The 25698-nt window shown below is 38.4% G+C and overlaps 1 protein-coding gene across 2 annotated transcripts in view; it reads left to right on the top strand.

Annotated features, from left to right (window-relative positions):
• Positions 1-25698, top strand: part of LOC124555231 (cysteine--tRNA ligase, mitochondrial) — a 101661-nt gene that overhangs the window by 8824 nt on the left and 67139 nt on the right. Inside the window, exon 2 of one of the 2 annotated variants that reach the window (XM_047129088.1) lies at positions 19516-19811. The exons of the other annotated variant lie outside the window; for it this stretch is intronic. Coding sequence (XP_046985044.1) covers positions 19516-19811 — 296 coding nt within the window. The remainder of the gene's footprint in view (positions 1-19515; positions 19812-25698) is intronic. 2 annotated transcript variants of the gene reach the window in all.

Genomic DNA, 25698 nt, shown 5'->3' with positions numbered 1-25698 from the left:
CAGTTTGGTGACAGCTGAAGGACAGTAGGTTTTGTTACAGGAATGTTCCATAGTTACGCAGTCAAGAAATGGTGGCATGTGAGAGATAAGAGAGATCCAGGTTATGCAGTACAAGCCATAAGGAAACCACCAAGCAAGGTACCACAGTGGTTAGTAAATGGGCTCATATTCACGAGGAGCAGGGTACAAATTGTTATGTGGCCATTCTGATTTAGGATTTCTATTGTTACCTTAAGGCTCTTCAGACACGCCTATTACTAAAGACTTTTCATTGTGTTCCTTTCTCATTCATTCATTATCATAATTACAGTAATATCCACTGCTGGATAAAGACCTCCTATAGACTTCTCCAGCCATGTTCGATTAGGCCATTTCTTTGGTCACTTCTCATCACTTGGAATCCAGTAGAAAGCTTCCTGGTCCTTTTACTACCCACTCACCTAGTTACATGCCCGGCAAACATTACAGTCATAACTATGTCTTCCACCCCAGTCAATTTCCTGATCTATTTGCTTTTCCTGTTTCACACGCTAACTCCAAATATGTGTTTCTTTATTGTTTGTGGAGCTACCCTTAATTTGTGGATGTTTTTTTCATTAAAAATCTATATGAATGGCAGGCAGCAAAGTAAAATTCGAACACAAACTGAGAAAGTTTCTCCTTGATGATTCCTTCCATTCTGTAGAAGAAAGTCTATTACTGTACTGTGTAAAACTTCGTGGCTAGGACTTACTAACTCACAATATCTGTATATCTTTTTTTTTTTCTTTTTGAAAAGGAAAAGAAAACACATGAATGTAAAATGACTCATTCCGCATAATTAAGATCTGCCATGCAAAATGATCCATGGAACATGAAACTAACTGTCTGAGTGTCATAAGTCAAAAGTTGTAATAAACAGTGATTGTAAACTTACATTTGACACATATTGGAGTCCTAGTTTTGAAAATGTTGTTTGATTTACTGAGGGTACACCATTCCATTTTAGCTCTTCTCTTTATTCCTTATACTGTTCATCCAGTTGTCTTCAGCTGCCTCAAGGACCATATTAATACTCATCATTTATGTCTGTCACCTCACTGTTAATTTACAGAGATTTATTTTTGATGCTTTGACTATATATTGTTTTAATCTTGTTAAAATTGTTTTAAGGTCAGCTTTCAAACTCATTCAATTAAGTTATTTCATTAGTCATTTAAGGTAATCTGCACTATAGGTAAACACTCCAACGGTATCAGAAAATGAAAGTGAACCAAATATGTGCCATTAATAAATATTCCTTTTTCTTTTTCACCTTTTAGGGTTCTGAAGATTTCCTTTGGCACTGCTAAGACTATGTCTAACATGGAATCTCCTTTTTCAATTTGTCATTATTCTGATTTAATTTAATAGAAGCTGTTGCATTAATTTATGTTTGCTTCACACTCAACCAGTGCCACTTTTCTCAAGCACTATTAACTTAACTGAAATTGAGTCAAGGTTTTTCTCAACATTTACGAATCCCAGGTGAAGGTGCAATTCATACTAAATGCTCTAATTTTGTGTCTTCTTTCCATTTCTGTAATTGTTTATTGGTATTTGTTTGTCCTACAGTCCCCTCCCAAGAGGTGGACTAGCTCTTGCTTCACATTGCTGATAATCTCCCCTGAATAGTCTCTCTGACACACTCCCCATCCCTCTTTCCTTAAGACCACATTTCACTAAGCTCTTCATCTTCCAGGTTAGTTACAGGCTGTCCACGTAACTGTCATGTATGTTCTGCCCCTTACTTTACATTACTGCTGCCAGAGGCTCTTTCATATCAGAAAATGATAACCATTCTTCCATAGTTTAGAATACTGAAACTGGATATTTACACGACTGGCCATTAAAATTGCTACACCACAAAGATGACATGCTACACACGCGAAATTTAACCGACAGGAAGAAGATGCTGTGATATGCAAATGATTAGCTTTTCAGAGCACTCACACTAGGTTAGCGCCGATGGCGACACCTACAACATGCTGACATGAAGAAAGTTTCCAACCAATTTCTCATACACAAACAGCAGTTGACCGGCATTGCCTGGTGAAACGTTGTTGTGATGCCTCGTGTAAGGAGGAGAAATGCGTACCATCACATTGCTGACTTTGATAAAGGTCGGATTGTAGCCTATCGCTATTGCGGTTTATCGTATCGTGAAATTGCTGCTGGCGTTGGTCTAGATCCAATTAGTGTTAGCAGAACATGGAATCAGTGGGTTCAGAAAGTTAATGCAGAATGCCGTGCTGGATTCCAACGGCCTCTTATCACTAGCAGTCAAGATGACAGGTATCTTATCCACATGGCTGTAACGAATCGTGCAGCCATGTCTCGATCCCTGAGTCAGCAGATGGGGATGTTTGCAAGACAACAACCATCTGCACGAACAGTTTGACGACATTTGTAGCAGCATGGACTATCAGCCCGGAGACCCTGGCTGCGGTTACGCTTGACGCTGCATCACAGACAGGAGCACCTTCGATGGTGTACTCAGCGACGAACCTGGGTGCACAAATGGCAAAATGTCATTTTTTCGGATGAATCCAGGTTCTGTTTAGAGCATCATGATGGTCGCATCTGTGTTTGGCGACATCGCGGTGAATGCAAATTGGAAGCGTGTATTCATCATCGCCATACTGGCATATCATCTGGTGTGATGGTATGAGGTGCCATTGGTTACACGTCTCGGTCACCTCTTGTTCGCATTGACGGCACTTTGAACAGTGGACATTACATTTCAGATGTGTTACGACCCATGACTCTACCCTTCATACGATCCCTGCGAAATCCTACATTTCAGCAGGATAATGCACAGCCGCATTATGTGCTGGCCCTGGCCCTGGCCAGCACATTCTCCAGATCTCTAACCAATTGAAAACATCTGGTCAATGGTGGGCAAGCAACTGGCTCGTCACAATACGCCAGTCACTACTCTTGATGAACTGTGGTATCATGTTGAAGCTGCATGGGCAGCTGTACCTGTACACGCCATCCAAGCTCTGTTTGACTCAATGCCCAGGCGTGTCAAGGCCGTTATTATGGTCAGAGGTGGTTGTTCTGGGTACTGATTTCTCAGGATCTATGCACCCAAATTGCATGAAAATGTAATCACATGTCAGTTCTAGTATAATATATTTGTCCAATGAATACCTGTTTATCATCTGCATTTCCTCTTGGTGTAGCAGTTTTAATGGCCAGTAGTGCAGCAGTATGAATAATAAAGTTGAAATCGTGAGCCAAGGGATTTATTCAGTTGCAATAGATGTGTAATACATTATAGTCGACAAAGTGGATTGTTTGTCTGAGAGGACAACAGTACTTACTGGAACTACGTGACATGCAGTATGCTCATGTTTTTTGCCCTCCTCCTCATTATTTTTATTATTATTATTATTATTTATGTAGTGAGCCTTATAGACATTAGTAACTGTGAATTCAAAAAGCAATTAGTCTCTTAATTGAGTGTACAGGATAGAGTACCTGTTACATTCTATATCAGTTGTATAAAGCAACTGCCCCCCCCCCCCCCTTAGCACAGTAATTTGTTGTTCATTTCCAAAGCAATGGAGTGTCCCTTGTGACTGGAAAAGGTGCATATGTTTCAAGTTTTTAAGAACTGACAAATGACAGATTCATGGAATTACAGATTTATACCACTTATGTTAATTTGTTGTATAATTATGGATCATGCTCTGTATTCCTGTATGATAACGTTTTCTGAGACCGAAATACTTTTCAGCAAGAATCATTATAAATTCATGAAGCTCTGAATTTGTGAAGCCCATACCCTCTTGTTGCACAAGACTCAGAATTCTTTGATAGTGTTATGCAGGTTGATGGCATGTTGTTCAAATAATTTATAGGAATGCATCTGGGTGACATCTTCAACAACTGTTGGTATTCTGACAGGTGCACACCTTGTCATTTTCAAGGCACAAATGCAGCAAGGAAGTACTGTGCAAGGGAATTTAAAACTTCAGTTCGCAGATCATATACGAAAAGATGACACACACACACACACACACACACACACACACACACACACACACACACACACACACAAAAAAAAAAGCATCACTACGCAACCAAAGATGACCAATGTAAGAAGTTAGTAGAATAAGGTTTCAGTGTCTATTGTCATTTTTGTTGCATGTCATGATCATAATATTGTTCCATTTGCCATAGTTGTGCATCGTATTAACTCTCCTGCTGCCAGTTGCATCATGCAATGTGCTGGTTTCACACATGTTCTTAAAAGGCTCCAGTACACTCACCGCAGTTAGATTTTGTTCCCAAGGAATTATTTTGGATTCATTTAATGATTGCTTAAAATTTTTTTGAATTTTCTTTTAATTGGTTGATCAGTACTTCATGATTGCATGTCCATATGGAAATTTCCTTCTTTAACTGCTCAGGGTGCTAGGGAAAGGTTTAAATTTTGCACCAATGACCAAGCATTTACCAGTTGTTGGCTTTATAAGTTCTGTTGAACAGGCTGTTTTGAAACTACCTCCTGATGCTGCAAAAGAGGTTAGGAGGGAAGCAAGCTATGTGTTGACTGGGGCACGTCCACCTGAGAGTAATGCAATGGCAGCTGAGAGGGTTGCTTTATGTCCTTTCAGAGTAGATCTGGATATTTCTATTTTACCCGCAGACAAGGGCAGTGCTACAATGGTGTTGGATAAGTAGGATTACTTTCAGAAGCTACAGTGTTTACTGTCTGCTTCAGCATATCGTTGGATCGATGCTGACCCTGCGAAAAGTGTTGAGAGAAACACTAATAAGCTCCTGAAGAAAAGTTCCTTGTTACAGGAGATTATTAAAAATCCTAATTATTGTTGTTGTGTCCCCCTTAGATTATATGGTTTTCCAAGGTCCATTAGGAAGGTGTTCCTTGTAGGCCAAGTGTGAGTAACATTGATGCTCTGACATATCATGTGACAGTACACCTTGCTACTCTGTTAAGGTGACACCACCGAGGATATAAGGCCTGCCAACAAATTTGTGACACCATGCTTGGTGACCCACATGAACTGATACGTCACGAAGCCTGCTGATGCTCATTACTCAGTCACAAAATACTGCAAAGAAATTGTGTCTGGAGTGCCTAATCACTTTGCTTGAATTCTTCATTTAACAGTGATAAATTGTTCTTAATGACCCACTTTCCATTTGAACTTGGTTGTTTATATAAAAACAGCCCAGTAGCAAATTACTTAACAGAGATGCAGTTTTGTTTATTAATATGAAAGATACTGATTATACCCTACAAATTTATTCCCATGGAGTAATGAGTGCTCTCGACAAGGGATCTTGACTGATTCTATATTCCTAGGTCTCCAGAAGGCCTTTGATACCATTCCTCACAAGTGACTAATAGTCATCAAGTGGCGTTAATATGGAGTATCGTCTCAGTTGTGTGACTGGATTCGTGATTTCCTCTCGGAGAGGTCACAGTTCGTAGTGATAGACGGTAAATCATCGAGTAGAACATAAGTGATATCTGGCATTCAGCAAGGTAGTGTCATAGGCCTTCTGCTGTTCCTGGTTTACATAAATGATCTAGGTGATAATCTGAGCAGCCCCCTTAAATTGTTTGCAGATGATGCCATAATTTACTATCTACTAAAATCATCAGACGACCAATTACAATTGCAAAATCATCTAAAGAGATTTTCTGTTTGTGCAAAAAGTGGCAATTGGCACTAAACAAAGAAAAGTGCAAGGTCATCCACATGGGTACTAAAAGAAATCCAATAAATTTTGGGTATACAATAAATCGCACAAATCTAAGGGCTGCCAATTCGACCAAATGCCTAGGAATCACAATTATGAGCAACTTAAATTGGAAAGACCACATAGATAATATTGTGGGGGAGGCAAAGCAAAGACTGTACTTTGTTGGCAGGACACTTAGAAGATGCAGCAAACCCACTAAAGAGACAGCCCAAAATTACACTTGTCTGTCCTCTGCTGGAATATTGCTGCACAGTGTGGGATCCTTACCAGGTAGGACTGACGGAGGACATCGAAAAAGTGCAGAGAAGGGCAGCAACAGGGATGAGAGTGTGACTGATATGATACACAAGTTGGGGTGGTAGTCACTGAAACGAAGGCAGTTTTCTTTGCGACGAGATCTTTTATGAAATATCAGTCACCAACTTTCTCTTTCAAATGTGAATATATTTTGTTAACACCCACCTACGTAGGGAGAAATGATCATCATAATAAAATACGAGAAATCAGAGCTCGAACGGAAAGATTTAGGTGTTCCTTTTTCCCACACACAATCTGAGAGTGGAATGGTAAAGAAGCAGTATGAAAATGGTTTGACAAACCCTCTGCCAGGAACTTAAGTGTGAATTGCAGAGTAATGATGTAGATGTACTAGCCATACTTTCAGAGAGGGGGAGAAAATATAAACACTGAAAAATTTCTTGTATAGCTAATTTATCTGAGAGTCAGGATGCATTAATTACTTGAAATGTGCACCATAAGTGCAGAAATTATTCAAAGGAACTCTAACAGTAAGTTGTCTTGCTGTGCAGCTTGACATTGTAATTTATTTTGAGTACATCTGGAAGTATGAGTATATGGTATGTGGTAAACAGTGCTTATTAAGCATTCAACAGGAAGTGTATGTCAAATTGTGCCAACAAATTCAGAGTTTTGTTTCTACCATTTTCAGGAGATTGTACAGCACTTACACTTGATGTTACACTTCTCACTGAGCACAGTATCATTCATTTAAAGAGTAAAAGCATTTTAGTCTGGGCTCATCTGGAGGCTAGTGACAGGTAGCAAGCAATGAGTGTTAAGTAGTAAAACGAAATATTGTCACACTATGCCCAGAAAAATTCAGATCTTTGTTTCCCAGCATTTTCAAAACACTGTACAGCACTTACGTTTGATTTTACATTAATCACTAAGCACATTATGCACTTCATTGAAGAGTAAAAACATTTTGCATTCAGGATATGTGGAAATATGCAAAAGGCAATGGTAAAGCAATTAGACAAAGATGAAAATAAAAAAAAATATTTTAAGTTGTGGCATAGTGTTTGAAGCTGCTTCTTATTAGAGCCTTGAAGAGGCTGTACAGAAGTTTCATTATTTTTCTTTTTGTAAAAATTATTTGGTGCAATATTTACAGTGGTCTATATAATTTTCTTGTACATTTCTGGCACAATATGTCAAGGACAACAATTTGCACACACCACATCATTCTCCATAATTATTTTCAAAATGAGTTCAGCTGCTACTGCTCACTGATTCAGTAGCTTCATGAAGAGATGTGTTACCAGCAACCTTCGCAGAGTCAAGTAACTGTGTGCAAAAACTGTCACAGGAAATTCATATGGGAATTTAAAACTGCCTCTGTCCAATCATCTAATTAAATTTAACTGCTTATAAATTGTTGTATACCTACCAAGGGTAAAAAAATCTGTGCACTTTGTACACTGAAATTTCCTTATCAATGTGTGACAAAAGAAACCAGCAATGTATGTTAAAACTGGATGATCAGATTCAACATTTTTTTTAATACCACAAGTGATACTGCCCCCCCCCCCCCCCCATGAACTATGGACCTTGGCGTTGGTGGGGAGGCTTGTGTGCCTCAGCGATACAGATAGCCGTACCGTAGGTGCAACCACAACGGAGGGGTATCTGTTGAGAGGCCAGACAAACATGTGGTTCCTGAAGAGGGGCAGCAGCCTTTTCAGTAGTTGCAAGGGCAACAGTCTGGATGATTTGACTGATCTGGCCTTGTAACAATAACCAAAACGGCCTTGCTGTGCTGGTACTGCGAACGGCTGAAAGCAAGGGGAAACTACAGCCGTAATTTTTCCCGAGGGCATGCAGTTTTACTGTATGATTAAATGATGATGGCGTCCTCTTGGGTAAAATATTCCGGAGGTAAAATAGTCCCCCATTCGGATCTCCGGGCGGGGACTACCCAAGAGGATGTCGTTATCAGGAGAAAGAAAACTGGTGTTCTACGGATCGGAGCGTGGAATGTCAGATCCCTCAATCGGGCAGGTAGGTTAGAAAATGTAAAAAGGGAAATGGATAGGTTGAAGTTAGATATAGTGGGAATCAGTGAAGTTCGGTGGCAGGAGGAACAAGACTTCTGATCAGGTGACTACAGGGTTATAAACACAAAATCAAATAGGGGTAATGCAGGAGTAGGTTTAATAATGAATAGGAAAATAGGAATGCGGGTAAGCTGCTACAAACAGCATAGTGAACGCATTATTGTGGCCAAGATAGATATTAAGCCCACACCTACTACAGTAGTACAAGTTTATATGCCAACTAGCTCTGCAGATGACGAAGAAATTGAAGAAATGTATGATGAAATAAAAGAAATTATTCAGATTGTGAAGGGAGACGAAAATTTAATAGTCATGGGTGACTGGAATTCGAGTGTAGGAAAAGGGAGAGAAGGAAACATAGTTGGAGAATATGGATTGGGGCTAAGAAATGAAAGAGGAAGCCGCCTGGTAGAATTTTGCACAGAGCACAACATAATCATAGCTAACACTTGGTTTAAGAATCGTGAAAGAAGGTTGTATACATGGAAGAACCCTGGAGATACTGACAGGTTTCAGATAGATTATATAATGGTAAGACAGAGATTTAGGAACCAGGTTTTAAATTGTAAGACATTTCCAGGGGCAGATGTGGATTCGGACCACAATCTATTGGTTATGAACTGTAGATTAAAACTGAAGAAACTGCAAAAAGGTGGGAATTTAAGGAGATGGGACCTGGATAAACTGACTAAGCCAGAGGTTGTACAGAGTTTCAGGAAGAGCATAAGGGAACAATTGACAGGAATGGGGGAAAGAAATACAGTAGAAGAAGAATGGGTAGCTTTGAGGGATGAAGTAGTGAAGGCAGCAGAGGATCAAGTAGGTAAAAAGACGAGGGCTAGTAGAAATCCTTGGGTGACAGAGGAAATACTGAATTTAATTGATGAAAGGAGAAAATATTAAAATGCAGTAAATGAAGCAGGCAAAAAGGAATTCAAATGACTCAAAAATGAGATTGACAGGAAGTGTTAAATGGCTAAGCAGGCATGGCTAGAGGACAAATGTAAGGATGTAGAGGCTTATCTCACTAGGGGTAAGATAGATACAGCCTACAGGAAAATTAAAGAGACCTTCAGAGAAAAGAGAACCACTTGTATGAATATCAAAAGCTCAGATGGAAACCCAGTTCTAAGCAAAGAAGGGAAAGTAGAAAGGTGGAAGGAGTATATAGAGGGTCTATACAAGGGCGATGTACTTGAGGACAATATTATGGAAATGGAAGAGGATGTAGATGAAGATGAAATGGTAGATATAATACTGCGTGAAGAGTTTGACAGAGCACTGAAAGACCTGAGTCGAAACAAGGCCCCCGGAGTAGACAACATTCCATTGGAACTACTGACAGCCTTGGGAGAGCCAGTCCTGACAAAACTCTACCATCTGGTGAGCAAGTTGTATGAAACAGGCGAAATACCCTCAGACTTCAAGAAGAACATAATAATTCCAATCCCAAAGAAAGCAGGTGTTGACAGATGTGAAAATTACTGAACTATCAGTTTAATAAGTCACAGCTGCAAAATACTAACACGAATTCTTTACAGACGAATGGAAAAACTAGTAGAAGCCAACCTCGGGGAAGATGAGTTTGGATTCCGTAGAAACACTGGAACACGTGAGGCAATACTGACCTTACGACTTATCTTAGAAGCTCGATTAAGGAAAGGCAAACCTACGTTTCTAGCATTTGTAGACTTAGAGAAAGCTTTTGACAATGTTGACTGGAATACTCTCTTTCAAATTCTAAAGGTGGCAGGGGTAAAATACAGGGAGCGAAAGGCTATTTACAATTTGTACAGAAACCAGATGGCAGTTATAAGAGTCGAGGGACATGAAAGGGAAGCAGTGGTTGGGAAGGGAGTAAGACAGGGTTGTAGCCTCTCCCCGATGTTATTCAATCTGTATATTGAGCAAGCAGTAAAGGGAATAAAAGAAAAATTCGGAGTAGGTATTAAAATTCAAGGAGAAGAAATAAAAACTTTGAGGTTCGCCGATGACATTGTAATTCTGTCAGTGACAGCAAAGGACTTGGAAGAGCAGTTGAATGGAATGGACAGTGTCTTGAAAGGAGGATATAAGATGAACATCAACAAAAGCAAAACAAGGATAATGGAATGTAGTCTAATTAAGTCGGGTGATGCTGAGGGAATTAGATTAGGAAATGAGACACTTAAAGTAGTAAAGGAGTTTTGCTATTTGGGGAGCAAAATAACTGATGATGGTCGAAGTAGAGAGGATATAAAATGTAGACTGGCAATGGCAAGGAAAGCGTTTCTGAAGAAGAGAAATTTGTTAACATCGAGTATAGATTTAAGTGTTAGGAAGTCGTTTCTGAAAGTATTTGTATGGAGTGTAGCCATGTATGGAAGTGAATCATGGACAATAAATAGTTTGGACAAGAAGAGAATAGAAGCTTTCAAAATGTGGTGCTACAGAAGATTGCTGAAGATTAGATGGGTAGATCACATAACTAATGAGGAAGTATTGAATAGGACTGGGGAGAAGAGAAGTTTGTGGCACAACTTGACCAGAAGAAGGGATCGGTTGGTAGGACATGTTCTGAGGCATCAAGGGATCACCAATTTAGTATTGGAGGGCAGCGTGGAGGGTAAAAATCGTAGAGGGAGACCAAGAGATGAATACACTAAGCAGATTCAGAAGGATGTAGGTTGCAGTAGGTTCTGGGAGATGAAAAAGCTTGCACAGGATAGAGTAGCATGGAGAGCTGCATCAAACCAGTCTCAGGAATGAAGACCACAACAACATCAAGTGATACTGAAATTAAAAAATAAGTCACTAACATCACACACACTGCTCTTGGTATTTTCATCACAGATATGCATCTCTCCACTTCCTCAACTTCTTTTGTGGATTAGTTCTAAGTTACTCATGAGCCTTAACTTCTTTTCAGTTTCCAACAACTGCCTAAATGAGATACAACACTGATGTCGCGATAATTATCTATGAAGACCAACTTTTGCTTCCAGAGGACCAGTATGGAACTTGCTTGGCAGTTTATAACATATGTTTAGTTCCTTACTACAGTATTCAGTTACTTGCATTAATCCATAATTAGTAAGCCAAAATGTGAGTTTCTAGTGACAGTTGATACTATTCTCTGAGCTTAAACTTCTCCATTTGTCTAACCAAGTAATAAATGTGTCCAGGAAACTATAATGCATGTCTCCTGCTTTATTGATGAGAGGCTTCTGAATTTCTTCTTTATGCTGAATTCCCTTCAGATGTGTTTCAACATTGACAATGCCCATCCAGATCCTAATCAAATTTATATATTAGCTGTACCCTCCCAGTTCTGTGCATTTGCCTTTCTGAAGAGGAACACCACACAGCTTTCACTGACATTTCATAACTGTATTTTAGCAGCTTTTGGCTTTCTGTATCATATACTTCCCTAATTGCAGCAAAAGATGCATATCTAACAGTATTAGGATTATCAAGGATTAACCAAATCTGGATATCAAAGTGTTTGTGTATGGTTCTTCAGATTTATCCAGCTCTTTCTTATGCACTTAAAAATATGAACAATGTCGGGCGGAAAAAAACAGTGGTCTTTTACTATCTGTTGGAGATGGGTACACAAAAATGTCTTGTGGTGGATTTGCAAAATGTGTAACACATTTTCTATTGATGGGATTGTTATCTGCAGCAAGTGAAAAAAATTTGAAAGCCAACAGCTTCTACACATACTGCTAATACACTTACTACATGAAACAAGCTTTCTACATTCTGTTTCTTCAAAGGCAATAAATTTACCTTATTGAAAGGAAAAAGAATACCCTGAATCATGTTGCTATATTTACTGTATCCAAAGTCATTTCAGTAATATTTCCTGCTTTCGAATCTACATATGGCTTGCGTGAATCTCATCTAGCATAAAGGTCATGACCAGATCATGTGGTTCCTAATGTGAAACTTCTTCCGTCGAGTGACTTAATAAATTAGGATTACTTGGGTTCACATTTATATTGCAGCTAAGCTCCCTTAATGAATTTGGATGAGGTTCAATGACAGAACCAGCTGATCATAAAAATGTGTAAACATGTGGAGGAAGACTAAACAATATAGAACAAAGAATCAAAAGCTCTGGATAAAATTTATGATGAGCCTTCAGTTGAAGAGACAGTGTAGTTTGTGACTTCATGAATGAAACAACCTTCTTCTTACCTTTTTTGACTGGTAACATTCCAAGAAGGGATAGTATAACTGGGATGTGTAAATCACTCTTTCTGCCACTAATTAAGTCTGTACATAACCTCAGTACATTTTCAGCTTCAGTTACACTGCTTATGGTCTTTCATAGTGCGTTGGCAACAGTCTCTACATCCTTCATATACAGTTTTACACTGAGGTTTCTGCGAACTGTTATATAAAAATTATCATGGAGAGTTTTCTCAAAGCTAAAATACAGGAACAGTACATAATCTTTCTTCACAACTTTACTCCACAGGTTATTCACTGTAACATTTTCACTTTTTCTCACTATTCATCATAATCTTGAAAATTATTTTCCTTTTCCCCCTTATTTGCAGAAGCTCTTGGTATGCTTTCACATATGGCCACTTCCAGCCCCTGTCTTCTTTGCCTTGGGTGTTATTGTTGAACATTTTGTCTTGAGCTCAAATAACTGGGATAGTTTGCTAATATACAAGGGATAGCAATTTCTTTAAACCGGGGCTCTCCGAAGGAAGTGTTGATATTCTCCCTGTTTTCCTGTCAATTGCAGTGCTTTGATGAATTAGATCACGTGAAATAAAGTGTTCTTGATAAACCTGGAAAGAAAGAAAAAGAAAATAATTTCAGAAAAAAAATTTCAATCAAATAATTGTACTTGCACATCATCTGACTGTAAAGATTTCACATTTGTGAAAGCATGCAGTACACCTTTGATAGCAAAGCACTACGACTACCTTAAAAGTATTTAGTTATTCATGATGCAGAAAAAACTATTCATCAAACAGAACACTTTAGGACCAAAATTTAGGTATGCCAGAATTACATTTGTAATTACTGTAGGGAGTTTTCATTAAATAAGTTGTTTACAGTGTCACATATAGCTGTGGGGTCCTGCCCACTCATCTATTACAGGGTGCCCAAAGGATGCTGCCTTTCCTGATAGCTATACAACAATTCAAGCAAATCACATTAATAGTTTTTATTACAAGAAAGAAGATTGACAACACTTAACTTCGTATTTACAACGAGTTGTCGCAAGCGAGGGGCAACATGCGAAAAAGTCAGTGTCCTTCACTATCTACAATGTCCATGCAAATAATGAATATGACTCTCTAAGAACAGCTCCACTAGTGTCCGTCTTCTAACTGTCCCAACGAGGCTAGCAGGCTGCTCCTGTCGTAGTGCAATCCTAGTCAGCGGGCTATTGGCTGTCGTCATCTCACAGCCTTCTCTGCTCATGTGTTCATTTTCATGCTGTCGCTTGTCGATACGCTGGAACAATAGTCTTATGTAACTTGTGTACTGTAAAGTTGATACTTATTGAAACACACTAAATCTGAACTATAGAAGTCATTTGCTCAACACTTTCAGTGGAACTGTGCAGTGATAATGGAGCCTTTGGGGTTATGATTTATTGTTATGTACCACTCATATACAATGAAATTAACTTTGCTTTTTTGTTATAAATGTAACTTCATAGTGATTACCACAGAATGTTCTGATGGATTGAAGTTCTCCTGTCAAATAGCATGAGTCCATTTCTTCATCAGTTTGGTGTTCTTTGAAAATTTGAACACAGATTTTTTTTTTCCCCTAGATCAGTAACTGTCAATACAGTCTTGTACACAACACTTATTCACCATAGTCTGATGGAAGACAAGTATTTTCTGCTGGTGGGAGAGATGTATAGTAAGAACAACAGTTTCAGTAACTTACATCTGAACAGCAATCCACTCACAATAAAATACTATTGCCATATTACCAATATACTCTTTAGCTGTGGGCTGTTTGACGTGATGTCATGATGATGTAGCAAAATTGCTGGCTGACATTGTTTTCTCAGAGGTGTCGGTTGAGTCCACTGATAGGTCAGTGTGAGCATCACATTAAGAACTTGGCAGATTTCTTATGTCGATTAGAGGGACTGTGCCTGAATGATTGTGATATTTCAGTACAAGACAGAGGAATTATAGACACAGGCATGCTGTTGCACCTCAACTGATCCCCTAAATCTCCTGATCTAAACCCCACAGAAAATGTGTGGAAGTATTTAGAACAGTGGGTGAAATCTAGCAGTCAGTATTCCATCATTTTGGTGGGTCTACGGGATCTAATCATCAGTGAGTGGCTTCAACTGGATATGGCGTACCTGAACAAACTTGTGTTCTCTCTTACTTCTGAAGTTGAGACCATTAACAAAGCTACGTGGTATTGGTATGATGTCTTCCAAGGGTGATTTTTTTCTGGTGTTCTCACATTTACACATAAATTTACAAGTAGTATTCGTTGTGTGTGTATCTACACACATGAACAAGTGCATCATTCTCCTTTCCAGTTTCATATTATACGCATGCATATTAAGTGAATAAATAATCAGTACATTGTTAGGCCTGTTTGAGTAGTGATAAAGCCCATGTTTGGAAATGAAAAGTCATGAGATTGAATCCCTAGTTTTGACCTCTCATCTGTGTCAAAATTCACCAGGAACAACGTGTGATTCAGATTCCATGTTATACTGACCTAATTAGAATTTCCACTTGTAACTGAAGTGTTTCTATTTTCCTCACTACTATTGTCTACTTCATTATTGTCCATATTTTATTCCAAATAAAATCTAAGTTGATTGATTAATTTCAAATTAATTTGTATTTAATTTACCGCTGCTGCTCATTCCCTATAATTTCCTTTTTTTGTTTTCCTTGGAAACTGATTCAGCTCATTGAATAGTGTGTCCCTTTTCCACACTTTCCTTTAGCCAATCAGTCATTCATCAAAGCCTGCAGATCATCATTAGTAAATGTTGTAAACAATTACAAATTTGATCATCCCTGAGAATATAGGCCATAGAGGCCCTTCCCGGCAGCAATTACCAGTGAAACAGCCAACCCTTTTGGCAGCCATGCTAGGACACACCCCAGTGCTGTTTGTCACCCATCTCAATGTGCAATCAAAAACACTTAATTCTGATGAGTTTTATAGCATGTTCTACCACTGAATGCCTGTGTTGTTATTATGTCATACATGTGTCTTAAACTCAACTTCTCCTCAGATTCTGTTCATCCCTCAGGTTGTACCCTTCTAAAGGCTGAATGCATAGTTTATCAAGGAAGTGTTCAAGAGTTTATGTTTGCTGTGATTTAAAATCTAAAATAATAAGTACATGGGACACAAGTGAAAGAGAAATATAAGTCTTTTGCTAAGTAAATACCGTATTTACTCGAATCTAAGCCGCACCCAAATAATGAGACTCAAAATCAAGGGAAAAAAAAGGTCCTGAATCTAAGCCGCTCCTGAAATTTGAGACTCGAAATTCAAGGTGAGAGAAAAGTTTTAGGCCGCCCCTCCAAATCGAAAAACAGCATGTTCTACCACTGAATGCCTGTGTTGTTATTATGTCATACATGTGTCTTAAACTCAACTTCTCCTCAGATTCTGTTCATCCCTCAGGTTGTACCCTTCTAAAGGCTGAATGCATAGTTTATCAAGGAAGTGTTCAAGAGTTTATGTTTGCTGTGATTTAAAATCTAAAATAATAAGTACATGGGACACAAGTGAAAGAGAAATATAAGTCTTTTGCTAAGTAAATACCGTATTTACTCGAATCTAAGCCGCACCCAAATAATGAGACTCAAAATCAAGGGAAAAAAAATGTCCTGAATCTAAGCCGCTCCTGAAATTTGAGACTCGAAATTCAAGGTGAGAGAAAAGTTTTAGGCCGCCCCTCCAAATCGAAAAACAGTTGGTCCATTGTAACGTGAAACACAATTGAGATCGAATGGATGAAGATACAGCTACAGTAGTTTAGTTCGAGTCGTAAGCTTAACAGTTAAGCCTTACCAGGTGGCCATTGCAATGTGTCAGGCGCTCCGTCCATATTTATACGGGTACCCTTCCTTTTTCGCGTGCTTCGTCTGGTTGGAATCGATTGCTTATTTTGCTTTGATCTGATAAGTGCCGTTCTCTTTGTTATAGGTGTTTATGTCACTCTAAGCTGAAAATGCATTATTGTACTCTGTCATGCATTGTTTGTTACATTCTGATAATGCGTGTTTACGACCTGTCGCCGCTCGCGGCAAGGCTTGCTTTTGTGCGCGCTACCGCGGCTTACAAGGGGGGAAAAAAGAGGAATTGTCTCATAAGCGAAACAATGGCGAGAGTCTGCTATTTGTTGTTACTTAAACTGCTGCTTTCTTTGATAATGATCAACAAGAACCAAATAATAGACTGCGTATGAGAGAAAATGAAAAAGAGGAATTGTCTCATAAGCGAAACAATGGCGAGAGTCTGCTATTTGTTGTTACTTAAACTGCTGCTTTCTTTGATAATGATCAACAAGAACCAAATAATAGACTGCGTATGAGAGAAGATGTTCTGAACGAGAGTTTAGCGAAAAAATTTTTCTGTTTGAAAATCTTTGCAGACGACTCTTTAGCACATTACATTCTGCACAGAAATTAGGGTCATCTTAGATATAAAAATCTAGTCAGTTGCCGTGCTTAGTTTCTGACTGTATAGCTATTCAGCATAAGAATAATACGAATATAAACATCACATAATATGTATGTTCTTCCACGTTTGCTGTTCTAGTTTCGTAGTTTATTAGGCAGACAGGATTTAAATGAAATAGCAGCAAACACGAAAGAATAAATGGCATAATGTTTACATTCTTCTACCTTTTAATTTATTTACTGACGCAGAGGTTTTGGTTTAATTTATTTACTGACGCAGAGGTTTTGGCGTCAGTATTTATCTTTGTGCCTGCAAAGCATACCTGTGTAGCGCGACATATATTTGAGGGCAGAAGTTTGTTGTGGCGACACCTACCAATATTTTTCAGAACTTTCGCTTACTTTTCACTCGATTCTAAGCCGCAGGCGGTTTCTTGGATTACAAAAACCGGAAAAAAGTACGGCTTAGATTCGAGTAAATACGGTACAGTGAATCAGACATTTTTAATCTCAGTCTTCAATAAATCATCCAAAATCAGTGTGGTTTCACCTTCCAATCAGTCTTGTGTCAGTGTGAACATGTTATCATTAAAGAGAAATTCTAATATAGAGCTACATCTAAAAATATTGCTCTGCAGCGAATTTAAGGAAACTGTTTCACTCTAATGATGTGAGTATGATAGGTAAAATAGTCCCCCAACAACAAAACTGGCAATTTGCAGTCTGGGGCATGGAATATGAGGATCCTTTAGTTTAGTATGTAAGTTAGAGAATTTAAAAGGAGAAATGGATAAGCTTAAGTTCGATATTGTGGTAATTAGTGAAGTGCAGTGGTGTAAAAAACAGGAATTCTGGGTCTTATGAATGCAGGGTTACCAACAGAAAATGATATAGTGGTAATACAGGAGTTGGTGCAATAATGATCAAGAAAATAGGAATGCAAGTAAGCTACTATAACAGCATAGTGAATGCATTGCCATAACAAAGACAGACACAAAACCAGCACCCACCACAGTTGTCCAAGTATTCATGCCAATGTCTTACAGTTGCCAAAGAGCCTGAAGAAATGTATAATGAGATAAAAGAAATTATTCAGATAGTGAAGGGAAATCAACATTTAATTGTGATGGAAGACTGGAATTCTACAGTAGAAACAGGAAGAGAAGGGAAAATGGTAGGGGAAACAAATGTAAGGGAAAGTTGTCTGTTAGAATTTTGCTCAGGAAATAATGTAATTATCACTAGCATGTGGTTTAAGAACCGTGAAAGAAGGTTTTACACGTGGAAGAGACCGAAAGACGCCAGGATGGTTTCAGACAGATTACGTAATGGTAAGACAAAAGATTTCAAAACTAGATTTTAAACTGTGAAACATTTCCCGGGGTAGGTATGAACCCTGGCCATAATTTATCCAGCTTAAAACTGAAGAAATTGAGAGAGTTATAAAACGAAGGTGATGGAACTTGGATAAATGGAAAAAAACTCCTATTTGTGGGAAGTTTCAGTGGAAGCATTTGGGGATTGACGGATACAGGGGAAAGGAATATATTATAGAAGGTGAAGGGGTAGCTTTGAAAAATGAAATGGTAAAGACATCAGAGGATCAAATAGTCAAAAAGACAAGAGCTAGGAGCCTTAGGTAAAATGTGAGGTATTGAATTTAATTGAAAAGGGAAAGTATATAAAAATGCAGCAAATGAAGCACACAAAATTGGTATAGATATCTAAAACTGAGATTGATAGAAAGTGAAAATGGCAAAGTAGGAATGGCTAGAGGAGAAATGTAATGCTGTAGAAGAGTGTGTGACTGTTTAAAAGATAGCTGCATCCAGCAGGAAAATATAAGAGTTCTTTTGAGAAAAGAGAAGCACTTGTGTGAATATTCCGAGCTCAGATGGCAAGCTAACACCAAACGAAGACAGGAAGGTTGAAAGATGGAAGCAATATATAGAATGGCTATACAAGCAGTAGATGGGTTCTGCTATTTGGGCAGCAAAGTGATGAGGGCCAAAGTAGAGGTATAAAATGTACACTGGTAGTAGCAAAAAAAAAACAATCTTTGAAAATGAGAAATTTGTTAACATTTACTGTAAATCTAAATGTTAAAAAGACTTTTCTCAAGATATTTGACCACATTGTAGCCCTAGAGCATAGAAGCTTTTTAAATGGGGTGCTACAGGCTTGTGCCAAAGATTAGATGAGTAGATTGGATCTCTAATGAAGAATTAAAATATCAGATTGGGGAGAAAATAAATTTATGATGTGATTTAACTAACAGAAAGGATCATTTGGTAGGATACACCTTGATGAATCAAACAATCATCAATTTGGTAATGGAGGAATGTGTGGAGCTTAAAAATTGTACCCGAGAGGATGTTGTCATCATTAAACTGTACTGTAGAACTGCATGCCCCCCAGAAAAAATAACAACTGTCATTTCCCCTTGCATGCAGCCATTCACAGTACCAACATAGCAAGGCAATGTTAACTAGTGTCAGTCAATGATCCAGACTGTAACTGCTGCAGTTACTGAAAAGACTGCTGCCACCTCTTCAGGAATCATATATTTGTCTGGCTCTCCACAGGTACCCTACTATTATGGTTACACCTATGGTATTCTGATCTGAATCATTAAGGCACTTGAGCCACCCAAACTAGGATTTAATTTACAGCTTACAATTCTAACAATCCTGTGATTTTTTTTATTGTACATAATTCCAGGCATTAAACATTGCCTTTTTTTTCTTTCTTTGCAGCTGTTACGTGAGGTTTGATATTGTACGAAGGATATTAGCCAATCACTTTGGAATGAACGTTGTTTTTGTTATGGGAATTACAGATGTGGATGACAAAATAATTAAGATGGCGCTCTCGCAAGGTGAAGACATTAAGACACTGACAAGGCACTATGAGAATGAGTTCTTTGAAGATATGACAAAGCTGAATGTTCAGAGGCCATCAATAACAGCACGTGTTACTGATTATATACCTCATATTATTGCATTTGTTGAGAATCTTTTAACAAAGAAGCATGGCTATATCACCAGTGATGGTAATTTATTTCCAAACAAAACATTAAGAATATATTTTTTATGAATAATGAAAGAAGTAAAGGTAACCATATACCGCATGCTTGAGACACTTAACAGTGGACCAGTAGAGAAACTAGACCGAAAATGTTACCATGCTTTCAGACATTTTTCTCATTTGAAGCTCACACACACACACACACACACACACACACACACACACACACACACACACAGAGAGAGAGAGAGAGAGAGAGAGAGAGAGAGAGAGAGAGAGAGAGAGATATTTTTCTTGATGACTTCACTTCCTAGTGCTGCTGTCCAATAGAATGGGGGATTATGTCAGGTGAAGTGGAGGGAAGGCTGTAGGGAGTAGATTTTGATGGCCTGGAGAGGAAAGCAGCAAAGGAACAGAGTAGGAATGTGGCATCAGTGATTCTGCTCTGGGCAGGCAGAGGAAGTTACTTGTAGAGGAAGTAATGGAGTGGGCTACGAGCAGAGTGGTGGTGGGGGGGGGGGGGGGGGGGGGGGGCTTGAACAGGGTAAGAGGGAGACCATGCAGACAAAAGTGTGACATTAGATTAGTGTAATGAAGTGGAAGGCATGTGCACAGAGGAGGGTATGAGAAGGGGGCTAGTGGAGAGTACAGGAGTAGGGGGATTCGAGAATCAAGGGATGTGTATTAAGGACATTTCTCATCTATGTAATTCAGAGAAATTGGTAATTAGGGGGTAGGTAGGGAGATGGGACACTTCAGATGCCACAGGTTGTGATACAGCTGTTGAAGTCAAATCTCTTGCTCTTCCCAACTATTCCCTCACCCTAGTCTGGCTACAGTGCCAGGACAGTGTCGTCAGCTGGGGCAATATAGCAGTGCAAATGTATATGTGTTCTTTGTTAACGCTGATGAAAGACACTATCCAAAAGCTCGGAAATGTTTTCAGTGTTATTTATGTGCTTGCACGTGATGAAAGACGTAGTGATTACCTTTACTCCTTCCATTATGTGTCTTCCACTTAAGTCTTTACAGTATGATTTTAATTTTTTGACACTGATTACATTAATAATAATTTTCATAATTCATCTCCTGTTGAATTCCTACACAGTTGGTATTATAATAATTTGGTTTCTGTGAATGTATTCTAATACTTACTCTTACTTTAATATTTACTGTCCTTGAGGTGTACTAGTTAAACATACTGTAACTAGTCCTTGAATGTATTTAAATTCTGTTGTCTTACAAAGGCAGAAGGTGGCCTGTAAAATTGACTGCACTATGCACTTTACAGTAGTTTACATTAGCATCTGACCTCTTAGCTGCCACTAGTTTTAAATAGGACACTGGAAAACTGTGGTATACTATCAGATTGTTGTTAATTATTGAAGGACAGTTTGGTGAAGAGCTGACTAGAGAAAGAATAACAACTTACAGCTGCTTCCACTTCTGCTTATGCTAATAGCAGTGGTGGTGATGATTTTATCCACATTACGTTATGAGCATCACGACTATCCAGAAACTTCATAATTATTTCCAGAAATCTACTTATGGCAGCGAATATATCTTTCATTAACCAGTGACATATGATATCTTCATCGTGTTTTTGTATAGTACAAGTGACTGAAGTGAATGCTTGTTAGTGTATCATTTTGCATTATATTTACTTTATAATAAGTAAATTTGGAAATTAAATGAGGAGCAGATAATGCTCCTTTTGGAAAACACTGCAAGTGTTGTCACTCTTTGTATGCACATCTGATGCTCAAATATTTCTGAATTGTGATTTAATTGAACAAGCATCTGTGAAGCACTGAACTCACCTTTGGAAGTGTGTGTTTCAAATCCCTACCAAGCCATTCTGATTTTCTGCATTTTCCTTAAATCAACTAAGGTAAACTGTGGGGGTTGGTTTCTTTGGAAAGAATGCACTCCATTTTGTTATGATTAATCTTTAATAGCCTCTTTGTTAACTGAATGTTAAACTGTAATATTCCTTTGTTTTTCAACAATATTTTATGTCCATCCTTCATCTTTAGAAATATTTTCTTCTTGACACATCATGTAAGTGAAAAACTTGCTGATTATAAAATTTGAGAAACCACCTTTCTTTGATTGTCAACCAAACCCAGTGATGAAAAGTTTTCTACAACTCAAAAATCAAACTAAGCTAAATTACAAACATTTTATTACGTTTGTAAAAGATGACATTTACTGTTATTTACTTCTGAAGAAACATTTAGTGTCAGATGCCCAAGCAGTAACAATATGCAGGCTTTTCCTCAGTGTTTGATCATGAAGCTGAGTCTTTTCTGCATTTTTAAAATTTTATTTTTTTTACGGAAAGAATAGTTGTTGTGACATAACACTGTCCCAAACTTAGACATGATCTGTGTCAACTTTACAACTTATTTTAAAATGTATTTACATGGACCTCACAAGAAAATAGTAATTAGTTAATGGTTCTATAATACCTATCTATTAGCATATTCAAAGATATAGTTTTTGGTGGAACCTAAACCAAAGTTGTAAATAATTTCATTTTGTATTCTGTGCTGTATAGAACCTCATACCCCAAACTCTGTCTTAAAAATTGGATAAAGCTGCACTATGCTCTGTTGGGTAATACACAAAAGCTTTATGGTGGAGGTAACTTAAGTAATGGAAGACATATTTTGTACCAAGCTGTTTTTCCAACAAATGAACTTTGTACATGAATGCGTCAGTCTAACCACGCATGTAAATCATCAGTAGATCCTTGCTTTGGAGTGACACAGTAGATCCTTGCTTTGGATTGACATGTGGGCTTTTAAGTTCCTTTTTTCATTTAAAGTGTGACTCCTCAGATTGGAAAATTGCATCATATTGCACGATGATAATACGTACCCCAATACTTAAACATCTCACTAAAAGCCTTTGAAATGGCAGTTATTGACATTATGGTGTCATACAAAATACCACAATTTACTTCATATGCTCAGGATGCCTCGGGCAGACTATTCCACCCATCTGCCTGGGAGGTATGTTGTGAGTGCTCGTGGCTGAATGTGCCCCAGGGGGGACAGTTGGTGATAGCAAAGCAAAATGGGTATTTGTCTGTTATTTTTTATAGCTTATTTTTCCTGGGCAAAGTCAGAACATTATATGGCAGCACAGATAAGTCAATGAATACTAAACTTCCCCAGAGAGAGAGAGAGAGAGAGAGAGAGAGAGAGAGAGAGAGAGAGAGAGAGAGAGAGAGAGAGAGAGTGAGTGAGTGAGTGAGTCTGTTCAGTCTGAAGTAGTAGCAAAATTTGTCACTAGTACAATATAACCTAATGCAAATCATGTAGATAAAGCCAGAATTCAAAGAACGGCCACTGGAAGATTTGCTGATCACTGTTGAGGTAAACAAGCACGACCTGCAGCAAAACTGATGAGTATATCATTTGTTGTCAGCAGTACGATATTTGAGGTCATTCCACATGATAGGTTGACCATATTGGGGCCAGTCTGTGGAGGTAGGACTGCCTAGTAGCTTGATGCCAGTTTTTGACGTGTTACCCAGAGGGAGCAAGTTTTCAGACTTTCCAGAAGGCTGCCCAAATTTCTGATGGGCCATGGAACAAGAGATAGCAAAAGTGTAGTGAGATATAGAGAATAGATACAGTCTAAATTATTATGAAAGAAAATAGTGGAAAATCCTGGATGCAAGACAAGAAATAGTATTGTGAAAGACAACCTCTGAAGCATTGAGTAGCATTCAGGCAAATAATAAGGTGAAAGTTAGCATAGCTTAGCTATTAAAGTTTGTGTTCTTCATCAGAATGCAATCACACACACACACACACACACACACACACACACACGCACGCACGCTCGCTCACTTGCTACACCTGATTACATTTGGAAATATTTTTCTGTTTTTAAGTTCAACACCCTTTCAGTTATTTTTGAAATAGTCTTTCCTTTTTAATTATATGCTGCACAATTCCAAGATTTTCAAAGCTTTATTGCACATTAGTCAGTTAATTTATCAGCTGCTCTGCAACATTTGTCACATGATTTGTTCCTGTTTCCTTCCTCTTATTCTGTGTTTGCCACAACACAGCAGGATTAGTTGATGTTGAACAGTTGCCTATATATGATCTGGCTGTTATATTTTAAATCTGTAGCTGTATCTCTTTCCGGATGTTGCTGTCAATTACGCTTATTAAAATTTTCTGGGTTATTATGCCTTAATCGAACAAATTTCTTTGAGAAACCCCACTTTTTGTTCTCTTCTGTGGATAAAAAATTCAGGGGGGGGGGGGGGGGGGAGTGGCGTTGGCGCTTGGAGGGACAGGGGCGATGGTTCAAATCTCTGTCCAGCTATCTGGTTTGCTTATATGCTTGTCATCGGTAGATTGACATCCACCCATCTGTATTTGGAACAGAGACAGTACAGTATTGTTACCTTTACATGATTGATTTTGTTAACCAAATGTGCCTACAGGGGTATATATTATTAGGTCAGAAGACAAGTGAAGAATAACTTATTTCATTGGGTAACCCTGAACCCAGAAACATGTGAAAAACAGAATGAGGAATGCAGTAAGAATATCTCAATCATCAGTTGAACAATCACAAGAAGCAGGTCACACATAGTGCTACGTCCTTCACTGGCTGGGTAACACAATATCTGATTACGCACATCATATTCAGACCCCCAGTGAGGCAAACCTCCATCTGGACCCTTGCCTCCAGTGCTAATGCTTAAGACCAGTATGACACCCAGTGAAACACAACAAACACAAAGAAATGCAACACCCAACATTGCAGCTCTTATATCTGGGCTCTTACATGGTGACACCATCATTAAACGGAAACTCCCATGCATGACATAAAAACAGCAGGCATAGATACCAAAAATAGTTCAGAGCTAACATGGAGACTTCAAACCCAGATGTTGCACTGGACTGTATAAAACTACGGAGAGAGCTATGAATCAGAAAATTAAAGTCTAGGGAAATATTAAAAACCACACAGAGACTTATCATAAGACTCAGTCATTCAAAGGTCTGATCAGTACGCTTCCTGTTAACCGAACAGACGGAATGATATTAAGGGTTGAAAACCTGTCAACGGCTACACTAGAATTGTGTAATTTGCTATGAAGACCATGCACCAAAAGGTCTAAAGGCCTGAATTTAAATTTAGATCTACAAGAATCTGATAAGATATGATGGTCATCTGTACTTCAGTCCAGCAAAAACTGGGAAAGAATGTTATGTGTATACCAAATAGTCATGAGAACCTTATAGTTAAATGCTCACTGGAAAATAATGTTTAATGCAGAAATCGGTGAGGTAAGACAGAACTACATGTGAACACGATGGCTCTCCAGGAGCCTTATTCTTGTGACGGTCACTTGTTACATACAAGACGTCAGAGTAATAACAGGACACAGAAAATCTAAGACAACCATCATTATAAAAAACCAAAAGTGACTATGAAACATATGTTGCACTTATGCACTCAACTCTTTGCCATGGCAGAATTAAAACAAGTCAGACAGGTATTGTTGATTACAACTCGGTACACAGATGAAGTTGAACCCTACACTAACATGATAAGGCACAAAGGCTTTTTTGCTGAGGAAAAAAATGCCTAGTTATAATGGCAGATGTCAATGCCCATTCCAAGATAAGGACATGAGATAAACTTAACCTATACATCACAAACAATGAGGGACACTCACTAACATATAATGGTGTAGCAGAGTTTCACAGTAATATAAATGCAACTGTATTAAAGAGAAAAACCCTCGATGTAATACAAACATGGGAAGTTATACCAAATGTGATGCTCTGTGAACAAATCGCAATTCACAGAATTACCATATCAGAAAGGTACACACAATAAAATACAGATAGATGCCTCCTGCTATGTAAAGC

The sequence above is a fragment of the Schistocerca americana genome, chromosome X (assembly GCF_021461395.2).
Source record: "Schistocerca americana isolate TAMUIC-IGC-003095 chromosome X, iqSchAmer2.1, whole genome shotgun sequence".
Lineage (NCBI taxonomy): Eukaryota > Metazoa > Arthropoda > Insecta > Orthoptera > Acrididae > Schistocerca > Schistocerca americana.
This window is presented reverse-complemented; position numbering and strand designations above follow the sequence as displayed.